Source organism: Peromyscus maniculatus, chromosome 5, assembly GCF_049852395.1.
Source record: "Peromyscus maniculatus bairdii isolate BWxNUB_F1_BW_parent chromosome 5, HU_Pman_BW_mat_3.1, whole genome shotgun sequence".
NCBI lineage: Eukaryota > Metazoa > Chordata > Mammalia > Rodentia > Cricetidae > Peromyscus > Peromyscus maniculatus.
Genome location: NC_134856.1, coordinates 33,860,292 through 33,874,254, shown reverse-complemented (window position 1 = coordinate 33,874,254; position 13,963 = coordinate 33,860,292). Strand labels below are relative to the sequence as shown.

The window sequence follows — 13,963 nt, the reverse complement described above, 5'->3', positions numbered from 1 at the left end:
TAGGGAATGACTTAGTAACAAGGAAAGGGAAACCAGAAACAGTTTTAATAGCCAAAAAAATGGCTTGCAGAGCTGTGGTCTTGCTCTTAAGAGCAATAGTGGGCCACAGATGATTTTCAACAGAAAACAGGGGTACCAAGCATGGGCTTGAATAGACCTGGGAGAGGAAATGTGAGCAGAAGAGAAGGCAAGAGAGAAAGCTTGGTTGAGGATATTGGCTAGGGAGATGGGTCAGCTAGGATATGGGGTAACACATAGGGAGAGGAAGGACAAACCAATAATGAGCAGCTATGCAGATGAGAGTGCCATGAGCCAGTCGAGGGGCAGATGCAAGTTGGCAGAGATGATCATATATAAATGTTTTCTTGTGTGACCACTGATGACATGAAAACATCATGTTCTATATAATGCATCCATATTCATTATCCTGCAAAGTTCTGGGAATAGGAATCATGAGACATAGGAGAGGGATGGTAACAGGTAAAAAAAAAAAAAAAAAAAAAAAAAAGTAGAGATGTCAGGAATCTTCTATGGAGGAAAAGATTCTAAAATCTACCCATTTTAATGTGCCAGATGGAATTTGTTGAATTGTTACATGTTTTAAATAATAAAAGATTTAACTCAGTTAATAATTGTCCTAGCTTGTTTTCTAAGGCTGTGGTAAAGACCAAAAGCAAACACAACTTGGGAAGGAAAGAGTTTATTTAGTTTAAATATCCTGATCATAATCCAACATTGAAGGGAGGCATGAAAGAAACTCAAGGCAGAAACTAAAACAGAGGCCATGGAGGAACACTGCTTCCTGGTTTGCTTTCCATGTCTTGCTCAGTCTATGTACTTATACAACCAGGACCAACTATCTAGAGGGGGTACCATCCCAGTGTGCTGGGCCCTCCCACATCAACTCTTAATCAAGAATATGTCCAACAGACCAATCTGACAGGGGAATTTTTCCCAACTGAGGTTCTCCTTCCCAAAGAACCCTAACTTGTGTCAAATTGACAAAAATGTAACCAGAATGAAACCAGTATGTAAAATAATAGACAACTCGTCTATCTGGATCTCCGTGAGTAGAACCATAGACCCTCTCTATTTGTCTCCTGTCATCTGAGGTTCAGGGACTCGGGAAAGCCTTGGGCTCCAGGGGGCACCCTGTCCCTTCAACATCCTAATCATTAATCAACATTACAGATCATATCCCATGTGATCAATAGGATCCACAACTTTGGTACTACATGATCTTAGGATTCAAAGAAAGTGGGATTCTTCAATTTTCAAAACATTAAAAAACAAAACAAAACAAAGAAACAAAAAACAGGGTCTTACTATGTTTTCTCTAATTCCAAGTTTCTATCAGTCCCCCTACTTCAGTCTTCCTAGTGCTGGGACTATAGGTTCCAGCCACTGTGTCTGAAAGCACCAAGCATTTATGAGAACCTGACATGTTACAGACACTATATCCTCCTTCAGTGGCTGGCATTATCCCAGCCCATTTGACAATTAAGTTAGCCAAGCCTGAAACCCAATTACATAGTTTTTCTGTATGTGGAAAACAAATATTTGAAATTAAAATTTAGGAACTACCCTCACCCAGTTTTTTTTCTTTTATATCATTCAGATTGGCTTAGAAATAATTATCCTCTTGCCCCATTTTCCTCATTTCTGGGATCACAGCCCCGTGCCACCCCACCTGACTCAGTCTGTGTTTCTAAACAAGCCATAAGTGGCTTATTGACTGGACAAGAGAGGGAGGAAGTGGAGTGAGCAGTAAGTGTGGAGGCAGAGGCAGCCCTCTTGCCAGCTCTTCCTCTCTCTTTTCACTTACCTGTGGTGTATGCACTAAGACCCTGGGAAACAGAGTGACTTGCTTTTCACCTTAATTAGTACAGCAGTTTGCTAAATTTTGTTTTTACCTTTTTAAAAGTGTAAATCAATTTTAGCTCAGAATAGATTGGAATGGCACACAAATTAGAACAATCCCCCAAATGCAAAACACTGAACGTCTTGATCAACCTCGGAGCCTGAAATATGTGAAAATCAGAACCTCTAGCCTACATCAACATGATCAATCTATTTAAAATGTTCCTACTCTGAAATGAAATTATAATAGCTTTGTGGCTCTTAGAAGAATCTATTTGCCAGAATCAACCCCATGCCTATGTGTCTGGTCCTTCCCAAGGTGGTTAGAAACAGAAAGCCAGAGTTTTCCTCCAAAGCTACTAGTTCCTCTAACAATAGCAGTACACTAGACCTCCGAGTATGTGAGACACCTACCATGCACTACCTACTATGCATCAGAAAAACAGAAAAAGAGGGCATGTGCTCTCATCTTCTTACTTCAATAAAGAGGTGCTGCTAGACTCCAATGGCAGGCTCAGCATTTTAACATTGTGACACAATACTGTCATTTATACATTCCTTGCACAAGGTTTATGGAAGTGTTTTACAAAAAATAAGAAAATAAAAATAAATGCAAACACAAATACACACACACACAACTTACCATGTTTTACGTAAGTTTATATTTTGTGTCATGATGCATTCATAGCTACTTTTGGCTACATGGGGACTAAGAACTACAGATTAGACATAGTGGTAAGAGCCAAGTGGATAGCAAGTTTCTTGCTCATTCTTGGAAAGGAGAAAGGAAAGTAATGCCATTGACTATAAAAGGATGGGTCAGATGGTGACATGATATTAGGAAGAGTAAGTTTGATAGAGGACACAGAATAAGCAAAGGACTGCAACATTGGAGAAGCCACATATTATGTGTCCTCTAATATTTATAGCTAAGTGTTAGGGAGAATTCATAGCAATGACAAGAGATAGATAAGAAGCAGAGTTGGGAGCCCCTCATCAGTGGTCTTTAATTAGACCACAATCTCAATCATCATGCAAACAAAGTGGTATCACTCAAGTAAAGGAATCACACATGACCACATGAATTTTATTGGTTGAAATCTTTCTAATGCAGTATTTATTCAGTGTATTTTTCTTGGGGTATCATCATCTTTCATCAGAAACTCCTACTTACCCCAATAGCTGGGATTATAACCTTTCTATACCTGAAAAGCATGCAAGCATGGGCTGCTTATTGATTTGTGTCTTGTGACCAGTCTTGTGACTGTGCTTAGAGTTAAGGCAAGTTCTGTCAGACTCTGAGGTCAACATTCACCTCAGTGAACAATAGAGCGATTACCTACCATTCAACCACTGACCATGTTCAGATACATACCGCAGTCAGTGAACTTCAGCTTCTACCAATTTCCTTGGTGGCTAGAATTGCCCAGACCAAAGTAGATTCTATATTAGATGACCAGTTTTGCTAATATGTGGCTTAATGATAAATTCAGATAAGCACAGTTATAAATTGCACATTTCCTACTAGGAGGTGAGGTCTCTGTTCTTGCTACAGTTAAATTAATGATACCCAACCAAGGTTTCTAATGCATCACATCAGGGAAACTCTTCTCCCCTCCTCCCTTCTTCCTTTCCATACCTTGAGCTCATCAGCATTATAGAAGTCCACACGCACAGCAGGTACCATCCAGGTCTGGAAAAGCGTAGCCAGGATCTGCTCCGCAATAGAATCAGCGATGAGGTGGAAGTGCAAAGGGTTCCGCCTGTGGACAGGAAAGGAGGATGCCAAAAAAGCATTAAAGGCCTTGAGTCTACTTGCAAATTTACCACTTCCCAACTGATATTATGCGACAGTGTCACAAGCCACTGTGGAAGTAAACCAGGCATATAGCTCCACAGTGCTTCTTGGTGAGGATATTAGAACTACAAGGGAAAGAGGACAATTCCCTCAACCTCCACATTTCAGAGCCTAGACAACTAAGCACCATAGAAGGCAAAACCCAATTCTCACATCTGTTATGAAAAAAATCTGGATTCTAAGAATCTGAAGTGGGGCATATTTAACAATTGCATCAATCTTTATATCTGCCAACTTGACATACCAGCATTAATATAGACACACAATGACAATGGGCTATATCTTAAACTGGTGTGGGCAGCTGGCAACATACTTCTCCATTAACTCAAAGATAAGATGTGTTTGGTACTTGTTCTTTTCCAAAACAAAGCCATGTTTTCATGCTGGAGTCATCTGGAGCTTCACTGAGGATACTAGACTGCCTCTTTTGTAGTGGGTCCAAGTCTTGTAGTCACTCAACTGTCTACAGTGACCAGCCCTTAGTAGACAGTTCAAGACACAAGGGCACAGATTCTGGGAGCTTTAGTGGTTTGAATATGAAATGTCCTCACAAGGATTTATGTGCTTGAATACTTGGTCCTTGGCTGGTAGCACTGTTTGGGTAGGTAGTAGAACCTTTAGGAGTAAAGTTTTGCTGAAGTAAGTGACTGGGAATGAGTCTGACTTATGATAGCTTAAGCTCATTTCCTGTTCATGTTTTCCTTCCTGACTGCAGAGATGAACAGCTAGCTTTATGCTCCTGCCTTCCCCTTCATGATAAAATGCATCTCCTTGAATTTTATGGCAACATTAAGCCATAATAAACTATTTCTTAAATAAGTTGATTTTGTTAGGATATTTTCTTACAGCAATGAAACAAGTAAAAAGTACCAAAAATTGCTACCAGGTAAGGGGTTGTAATGTATGCTTTTGAACATAAGCCAGAATAAATCCTTCCTTCCTTAAATTGCTGTATCTCATGTCTTTTGTTGCAACATGAAAAGCAATCAATACAAGGAAAAATGGAAATGAATACATCCAGTTCTGGCTCTTCCCACAGCATTTCCTTCTTGAGTCTGATAAATGATAAAGGAGCCTGCCTCCATCTTAGGCTTAAAAACAATTTTATAATAAAGACAAAATAGGTTCATTCCTGTTTATGATTAAACTTTTGTTTCTCAAGGACTAGATTATGACCCACCTGTAACCTTAACTACAAATGGTTCTGTGCAGCCTATCCCAGGAAACAGCAACCATGCCTCTGTTTCAAAAGGTTACTATGACCACCTATGGCTACCCAGCTATGACTACCTATTGCTATAACGACCACTTTGCAACCACCTTGGAAGTATGTCTTTGTTTCAGGTTGTTATGACTAACTTGTTATGCTTATGCTCGGCTACTATAACCTTCCCTATTTTGCCTGCCAAATTCCCCATTTGGAAACCACCTCCCCCTGAGCTGTAAAAACCTTGTCTTCCTCTTCTTCTTCTTCTTCTTTTTTTTTTTTTTTTTTTGTTGTTGTTGTTGTTTTTTGTTTCGAGACAGGGTTTCTCTGTGTAGCTTTGCGCCTTTCCTGGAACTCACTCTGTAACCCAGGCTGGCCTGGAACTCACAGAGATCCACCTGCCTCTGCCTCCAGAGTGCTGGGATTAAAGGCATGCATAACCACTGCCCGGCTAAAACCTTGTCTTCTTCTTGTCCAATGCTGATCTCTCAAACCCTACCTTTAGGGAGAGACAGCCTGTGTACACAAATAAAAAGGCTTGCTTTAATTAATTTGTCCGTAATAATTTGGCTCAGTGGTCTTTCTCCTTGCATCTTTGGGATTAACAATAAGCACCATTTACTCACCCTCTCTAGCAATAAAAAGAATCCCATCCATTTCATACAACCCATGTCTTCCACACCCAGTCAATGGTAAATCTATAGAGGCCACTCCACCTAGGAGTTCCAAGTTAGATCTCAGGAGATAAATCTACTGGCTTTGATATATCTTGGATCAGTCAAAAACTAATAGTGAAACTTGGAAAGTCATATCACTAAGTGTCAACTTTAAAATCTTTCAAATGGACTTGATTAATAATAGTTCTATGCATGTATGTATGCACGTATGCATGCATGCACATATGTATGTATTTATGTATGTATGTATGTATGTATGTATGTATGTATCTATCTATCTATCTATCTATCTATCTATCTACATCAACTAGACTTAAGTATATGAAGCAAATAAAACAGATAACATAAGAAGGTCAAGGACTTGGTTAATGATGGCTATCATGATCATACCCAACCATCACTGATATCTCATGAATATTTACTTTTTCGCATGACTATTGCCTCCTCCAACATATATTTCATTCTATAAATCCTATGTTCTCTCTAAAATGATGTCATAATCTGCTGTCCACTGTGTAATATGTTAAGATCTACGCTCCCATGCTGTGCTAACAGGGATTTTAAAGAGTACACCTTATCCTCCACTTTATTTTCATGTCATTATAGTCCTTCATCCAACTCTGGCTGTTTTCTGTTCCATATCCACATATGACCTTCTCCTGTTCTTTCTACACAATAAGCTCCAGAGTCTTAAACTCAGGGCAGCCTTCTTTAGTCGTCCTACCCAAAATAGCCCCATATCCTCCCACTATGTTCCATCCCAGGTCCCTGTTGGGTTCCATCCTCACAACAGTTAGCAGTGCCGATATTTGTTCTCAGATGTAGCTATGTCTTCTGTCTCTGGGATAATAGGAGCTGTCTGAGGCAAAGCTTTCATGTTTTCATAAGTAACTGTCCTTGTTTCCTTTCATTGCCTTAGTGTGGCTTGCAAAGTACATGGCCTAATGCAGCTCAAGAAATGCACTATGTGCTTTTGCAAGCTTGTGTTCCTGTTGGCAGCTTTTCCTGAACCATCAACTCTCTACTGGAATCACTACCTTCTGTCTTCTGTTCCAAAGACAGTACAATGATTGAGGAAGCTACTCATAAATATAGGAACACCCTATATCCTACTGAATTAGGACTGGACTTTGGGAGCTCCATTTTGTTAATAATCTCCAGATATTTTTCAAACTTTCTTACATAAAGAATTACCTTGTCTTGTTTAATGAAAGAATAAGTGAATCAACAAAGACCAAGATGACCCAAATTCGATCACAGTTTGACTGAATTAACTGGAACTTAACTATTGAGAAGCATTTTGAAGGAAATGGAGGAGGGACTTCTTCAACACTGTGTTATATAACTAGTTTATGAAACTAGAGTTTAGTTGCTATGCTTAGGCAGTTAAAGGGCAGGCTCCACAGTGGATCATGTGCTAATCACACAACATATCAAACTTCCTCTGCAACTGTAAGACATATTAAGTATAAGTCTTTTCTACCAAATAATTGAAACTTATATTTAAGACAATTAATTAAAATCTTTTTATCTATCACAACATGTAAGAATTGTTTTATTTTTCAAATATTTAACACCCCCACCAAATGAATAAACAACAACAAAAAACAAACCAAACAAAAAACCAGCACAATCTTTGTCTACACTAAGGCTACATTCTAGGAATTTCATGGCCTGGTGTAGCTGGAAGTTTTTCTGTGTCCAGGCTAGCTGGGGGTCGGGACAAATCTCTTCTACCCACATCCCATATCTGCTTGGTCCCAAATAAACACACAGAGGTTTATATTATTTTCAAACTGTATGGCCCAATGGCTCAGGCTTCTTGCTAGCTAGCTCTTACATCTTAAATTAACCCATTTCTACAAATGTATACTTTGTCACATGGTCTGTAGCTTACTTTTATATCTCGCTTTTCCTGGCAATGACTAGCAGCGTCTCTCCTGCCTGTCCTTTCTTTTCCTGTCTATCCTCAATTTTCTGCCTAGCTAAAACCTGACTTGCCATTGGCCAAATGGCTTTATTTATCAACCAATCAGAGCAACACATTTTCACAGTGTACAGAAAGACATCCCACAGCAGCCTGGAACCTGAAACTTTTGCCCTTGAAGTAGTGACTCTTTTCCCTTCCTCCTTCATTTTCTGTGTGCTGATTCTTTGAAGACTGGCCAGTTGAATAAGACTGTGAGGTAGGTCCCCAGCCAATAGTGAAGAAAGAGTAAACACCTGAGTTAGAATAAATACCAAGTGTACCTCTTCTAGATGTGCTTGCTCTTTAGAGCACTCTTTGGGTCAAAGGGATAAAATTTTGCCTTATCCAGATATTTCAATTGGAGTGGTGTTCTCATTCTTTGTGACCCCTAAATTATTTTATACACAAGGAGGAGTAACTCTACTTCTATGGACAGAACTTGTATAGGATATGTGAAGTCCTTACTGGTTCAGGCCTCCGTGTGCTAAAAATGTCCAGTCTCAATAAATACTATTTCAATCTTCATCTAGTTCCTGTAGTACATCCATGGGGCAAGGCAGCACAATGTTTTGGCCCCCTGCCTCTCAGGAGTTCTTTCTTACTTTTCCTTAATAAACCTACACTTGTTCTGCTTAGCCTTTTCCTTGCTTACTATATTTCCTTATTCTTCTTAAGGCATAAGATAATAAACATTGGCTTGGGGTAACTTTGGTGACCACTGCCTGATCTTCAGACATCCCAGCTCCCCAGGGTAAGCTCCCTTATAGCCAAGAAAGGCTATGCTGTTCTCAAAAAATGACACATCACTTAGACTTGTCATCTAAAGCAGAAAGAAGAAAGGGAAGGAAGAATACACTAGACTTCACTGCATTGTCTGTCCCTGCTCACTACAACATGTAAGGTACAACAGGATGGTCACTTGTAGATGCAGAGGAAGGTTCCCTGCAGCCTGATCATGTTGGCACCTTCATCTCAAGCACCTCAAAGCCCAAGACTACATGTAATAATTCTGTTTTACTTAAGCCAAAAAAAGGAAAAGAAAATAAATAGAACTTTTGTGCTTGGAAGTACATCAATAAAGTAAAAAACATTACTCTGTGTAGGAGAAAAATATCTGTATGTGAGTAGCTGATGAGGGATTTGTTAGGATGATAAAGATCTTTTACAACTCCAAGAGGGGGGAAAAAAGACAAGTAAGCCAATTAAAAATCCCAGAGAGGCTCTGAATCACCATTTCTCAAGACAGATTTACAAATGGTCAATAAGCACATGAAAAGACTCAATCTCATTAATCCCCAGGGAAATGCAAACTGTAAAACCACAATGAGATGGCTCTGCACACCCACTCACATGCTTAAAATAAAAAAAAAAAAAACATGACAATAGCTTGGCTATGGAGGACTCTGAGCCAACAACCATTACAGATGGAATTGTCAAAAGATGTAGGTTATTTGGGAGGCAAGGAGTTAGGAAATGTCTCAAAAACATAAAATAAAATGAAAATTAGTACAGAAATGCTATTTCTGAGGTACTCAGCAATTTTCTCTCCTAGTTACATATGAAAAAATGTTTTGTAATTATATCTACATATATATGTAGATATAATAAATATGAAAATACAGTTGCCTGTGCTCTAGGAAATAACTCTCCACTCAAGCAAGCAATCCTAATTAAACTCAGTGGGTAAAAAAAAAAAAAGACAGAGACAGGAAAGTGATGAGATGAGGTTTTGTTTTTGCTGTTGGTTTTGCTTGTTTTGTTTTTAAGCAGTGGAGCTTTTCCAGACTCTTGGTGAGCTGAACTCAGGGAGCTAGGGTAAAGAATAGGCACTACCTAGGGTAGGTGGAAACATGCCCTTGTCTCCTTCCTTAAGACTTAAGCCAATCAAGTAAGTCCAAAACCTGGCTAGGGTAGCTTGCCTATGAGGGTGGGTTCACCTTAAGATAATGCTATTTTGCTTCCCTGAATTCATGCCTTTGAGTGCAGTCCCTAAGATCTCCTACTAGGTTCAGTTTGGCTGGGACTACCTGCCTGTCTGAATCCTGATTCAGACTGGCATATTTCTTTTTCTTCTCTTTTTTCTGTCATTTTCTTTCAGGTGCTGACTAGCTAGTGATGGTGCTAAGTGTGCTTTTAAACTCTCTAACTAATGCTTTGGGCTTTCTTATGCTTTTTCTAAAGCTCCACTCCTGCCATGGGACTTGCTGAAGACATAAGGATCACCTACCTCCAAGCCAGTTTATCTTAACCAGTTTCCTACAGCTTGCTTGCTCTGGAGTTTTCCTTTAAACTCTAATAAATTGTCCTCAAGCTTCCATTTGAGTTCATTGTTTGTCCTTGAGCTTCTGTTTATGCTGGTTCTTAAATTCTTTTATTAATGAGACTAATAACACCAAGAGGTGTTACAGAATATTGGTACACTGTGTGAAGATGTGCTGCTGTGATTGGTGAAATATGAAGCTAAATGGACAATAACCAGGCAAGACAGATAGGGCACATTCTGGCAAGACATTCGGGCACAGAGAGGAAGAGAAGATAATCTAGGCACACAGGAAAAGCCATTAATATACAAACAAGTCAGACACACAGAATGGGAGAGAGGTAAAAGCCACATGGTAGAACATAGACTAATAAAAATACAAGTTAATTTACCTTACAAGAGCTAGTGGAACAATCCTAAGCTAATGGCCAAGCCTTCACGATTAATAAGTCACTGTGTTATTTGTGAACTGGCAGCCCCAAAGAAAAATCTGACTAAAAAGATTGGACTCCAATTTTCTATGTATAACATGATGGCTTTGTTGTGACTGCCTAAGATTTCTTTTCTTTTTTTCTTTTTTTTTTTTTTGGTTTTTCGAGACAGGGTTTCTCTGTGTAGCTTTGCGCCTTTCCTGGAACTCACTCTGTAGCCCAGGCTGGCCTTGAACTCACAGAGATCTGCCTGCCTCTGCCTCCCGAGTGCTGGGATTAAAGGCATGTGCCACCACCTCCCGGACCCTAAGATTTCTAAGACACTTTCCCCCCTGCATTTTTGCTTCTTTAATTAACAGAGAAAATGAACCCATGTTTGCACCCCTAGAAAACATAACTAGGTTGCGTGGTCATCGAGGTCATGATAAGCCAGTGGATCCTGAGGTTTTTGTTTCTTGCCTATGAAGAATAAGGAAACATGGGGTGAACAAAAAATTAAAAAAAAAAAATTAAAAAAGACTAGATTTATTAAGGAAAAAATGAGGAGGAGATCCGAGGGAGAATAACTTCATTTTGCCCCATCAAGTGACCTTTTATGAGTATTATAGTAGGAACTGGATGGAGACTTAGGAGATCTTTATAACAATGGATCATTTTTGAGTATATCATGTGCTGAGCCAGTAAGCTGCATATACCATCTTACCATGTTTCCTTAGACAAACCAAGGAAGTGATCATTCTTTACTCATCCAATTAGGGCAGTGGTCATATATTCTGGTCTCTTAGGCCATTTCCAACTCTTTTAACTTATTTTGTAGGCTATTGATTTGTAGGCACTTTCAATTTTACTGGCTCATGAGCTACTGTAAAAATTGCCTTTACTTCTTTTGTGGTACTAACTCCTCTCTTAAAAATAGAAGGTAATTTTGTTGAGAAGGGGTTCAGCAAGAGACAGGGACAAGGCAAATAGGATAAATTGGCTGTATATGATTAAAATACACATATATTAAAATAATCATATATGAAATTGTCAAAGAACAATAAATAAAAAGTAAACAGGTATATATACAAAAGCTTATACATATTTATTCTTAGTAGAGTCACTCCTAATAGCCAAGAAGTAGTAAATACCAAAATGGCCATCAACAAATGATAGACACAGAACAATACATTCATACAAGGAGACATTAGTACACAATAAAATGGAATGAAGTATTAGCACATGCTATATCATGGAAGAACCATGAAACTTCATTAGATGGGAGAGAAGCCAGGGAAAAGACTAAATATTACATGATATACATGGCAACAAAATGTTCAGACTAGGCAAATCTACAGAGAAGAGATTAATAACTGGTGATGTGAGTGACTAATAATAGATATGGGAGCATCCTTGGGGAGCAATGAAAAGGGCATAATATTCAAAAGTGGTGATAGCTAAATAATGTCAAATTTATTGGCAATACTGAATGTTTCCCTTTCAAAGTACAGTTACATTATAGGAATATTCTCACACAAATAGTTGCTGTCTGAAAATGGAAGGTTAGTCTACTCTCTGAGTGTGTGAGTGGGTTAGCCTGTATGCTCAAATGTTCTAGATCCTTCACTGCACTGGGAACACTGGCCTGAATGACACTTAGCTCACAAAATGGGAGCACATGTTCAGGCTGGGGTGTGACCAGGAGGTATGCCCAGTTCTGAAGATCACAGGAAACAGCCTGATGATGCTCATGGTTAATGAAGATCTATAGCTCAAGATTAACTAATAAAGGAAATGATTTTATGTTCTACACAGGTAGCTTTTGAGTCTCATTTTACCTTTGGCTTCTAATTCAGGAAGGTAAGAATGAATTTTAATGATAGAGGCTTGCAAATACCACAACCTGCCAGAGGCTGTGAGCTTCTGCTTTCTCTTTTGTTTTAAGGAAATGGAGCACCATTTGGCTAGATGTAAGAACGCATTTACAGCAAAGTGAATGTTGCAAACTGAAGTTAATAAAAACTCACGCACAAGGGATAATCTTCTCAATATACAATTTAAGGCTATTTAGTTTTATAATGGTATCATATCTAAGCTAGAATTTTTTGCACCAGTCACTAGTTATATGTATGTATACATATATATATATATATATATATATATATATATATATATATATATATATATATATATCGTGTGTGTGTGTGTGTGTGTGTGTGTGTGTGTGTGTGTGTGTGTTTGGAAAAGTATAGGCTTAGAAATGGGAAAAGGCCTCTTCCTAGACAGGTGGTTTGGTCCATATCCTAAAACCCAGTAGCCTCATTTGAGTACCAGTATTGCCATAGAGGCAAGGAAATGTTCCATCTCCAGACAATCCTGCAGACTACACTTTTAATTAGCAACACTTCAATTGCCTGTTTCCTAAACTGCTCCTGTATTCAAGGTCAGGATTCAATAAATATAGCAGAACAGAAAGCAAAAATAATTAAACCATTGCTTCTCTCTGGCCTCTCCTTATCTTGTCAGGAAAGTGTCCAAGCTCCCACAAGGCAATGCAAGGATTGCTTTCACTAAAGGACATTGGAGCTGAGATAATCTTTACTTAGTAAGTTTACAACACAACATCAATTTTAGGCAAAGAAAAGAGCCAGTGATGGCACTGGCCGTCCTTTGGTGAATAGTTGACACAACTATTTCAGAAAATCTTAGTAGCAGGGATCTGGGGTCACAGCGTCCTTGAATTGGAGGATGCAAAATGGCCTCCATAAAATGGAACAATTCAAGGGTAACTTAATAAAGCTCTTTATCAGATAAAAGAGAAGAGAACAACTTTCTAGAAGAATCAAAAGGCCACATCACACAGAGTGAAGACTAGAACTGATGAACTAACATCTACTCAACCATGACATTGAATGAATGAGCCATTTAACATCTCTAAGCCTAAATTTCTCTAGAGTTATGGTGATAGAAGTACCTATTGAGTAGGGATAGAATTCACATGCAAGATCCCACATGAAGTTTAACATTTGAGGAAAAAAATATTTCCCTTAGTTTCTCTACAGACTTCTATATGTTCAAAGGCATCATGTGTCCATACTGTCTTAAATTTTATTAGGAACATGGATGCTCAGGCTTTTAAATCTTTTGTGTATGCAACATTCAGCACCTCACAAGTACAAATCTTAGGGGGAGGAAGATGATAACAGCATTGGAACAATGAAAACAGTATCTACACCTACACCAAAAATAATGATGAAAACTAAAAGTAATGATAACGATATTAAAAGCAGGAAACTCCCTGTTGTCTGTGGAGAGTAAAGACTCAGAAGCCAAAGGACTGAGCTTAAACTTAGCTCTGTCTACCTCCTGAACATGTGATCTTGAGCAATGACTTAGCCATCTTGGACTTCAGTTGTATTGTCTATGTACTAGGGGTTAGCAACAGTACATTTCTTCAGCAGGCATAGAACTGGGCATTTTAGTATCTTGACAACATTTAGAACATAATTTGGTGTAGGGTAAGAGTGACAGCAGTATTTGTTGAAAAGGAAAACAGCAATATATCTCTGCATGTTCTAAACAGGGCACTATGGCTGGGTAGGGGTTGTTGGGGAGAGTAGAGCCAATGTTCAAAGATATATGATGATTGCCTAGATCTGCAGTTCCCACAAATCTAAAGCAAAAGCAGAGGCAAAACCCATGCTGGCTTCCTTGCCTTGGGA

General features: G+C 38.8%; 1 protein-coding gene across 10 annotated transcripts in view; it reads right to left on the bottom strand.

Annotated features, from left to right (window-relative positions):
- Large1 (LARGE xylosyl- and glucuronyltransferase 1) overlaps nt 1–13,963 on the bottom strand; it is a 513,859-nt gene that overhangs the window by 229,821 nt on the left and 270,075 nt on the right. For all 10 annotated transcript variants that reach the window (XR_013051265.1, XM_042277521.2, XM_042277520.2 and 7 more), the window contains one exon: nt 3,500–3,623. Coding sequence is in view for 9 of the 10 variants with exons in the window: in XM_042277521.2 (XP_042133455.1) it covers nt 3,500–3,623 (124 nt within the window). In the remaining variant the exon portion in view is untranslated. The remainder of the gene's footprint in view (nt 1–3,499; nt 3,624–13,963) is intronic.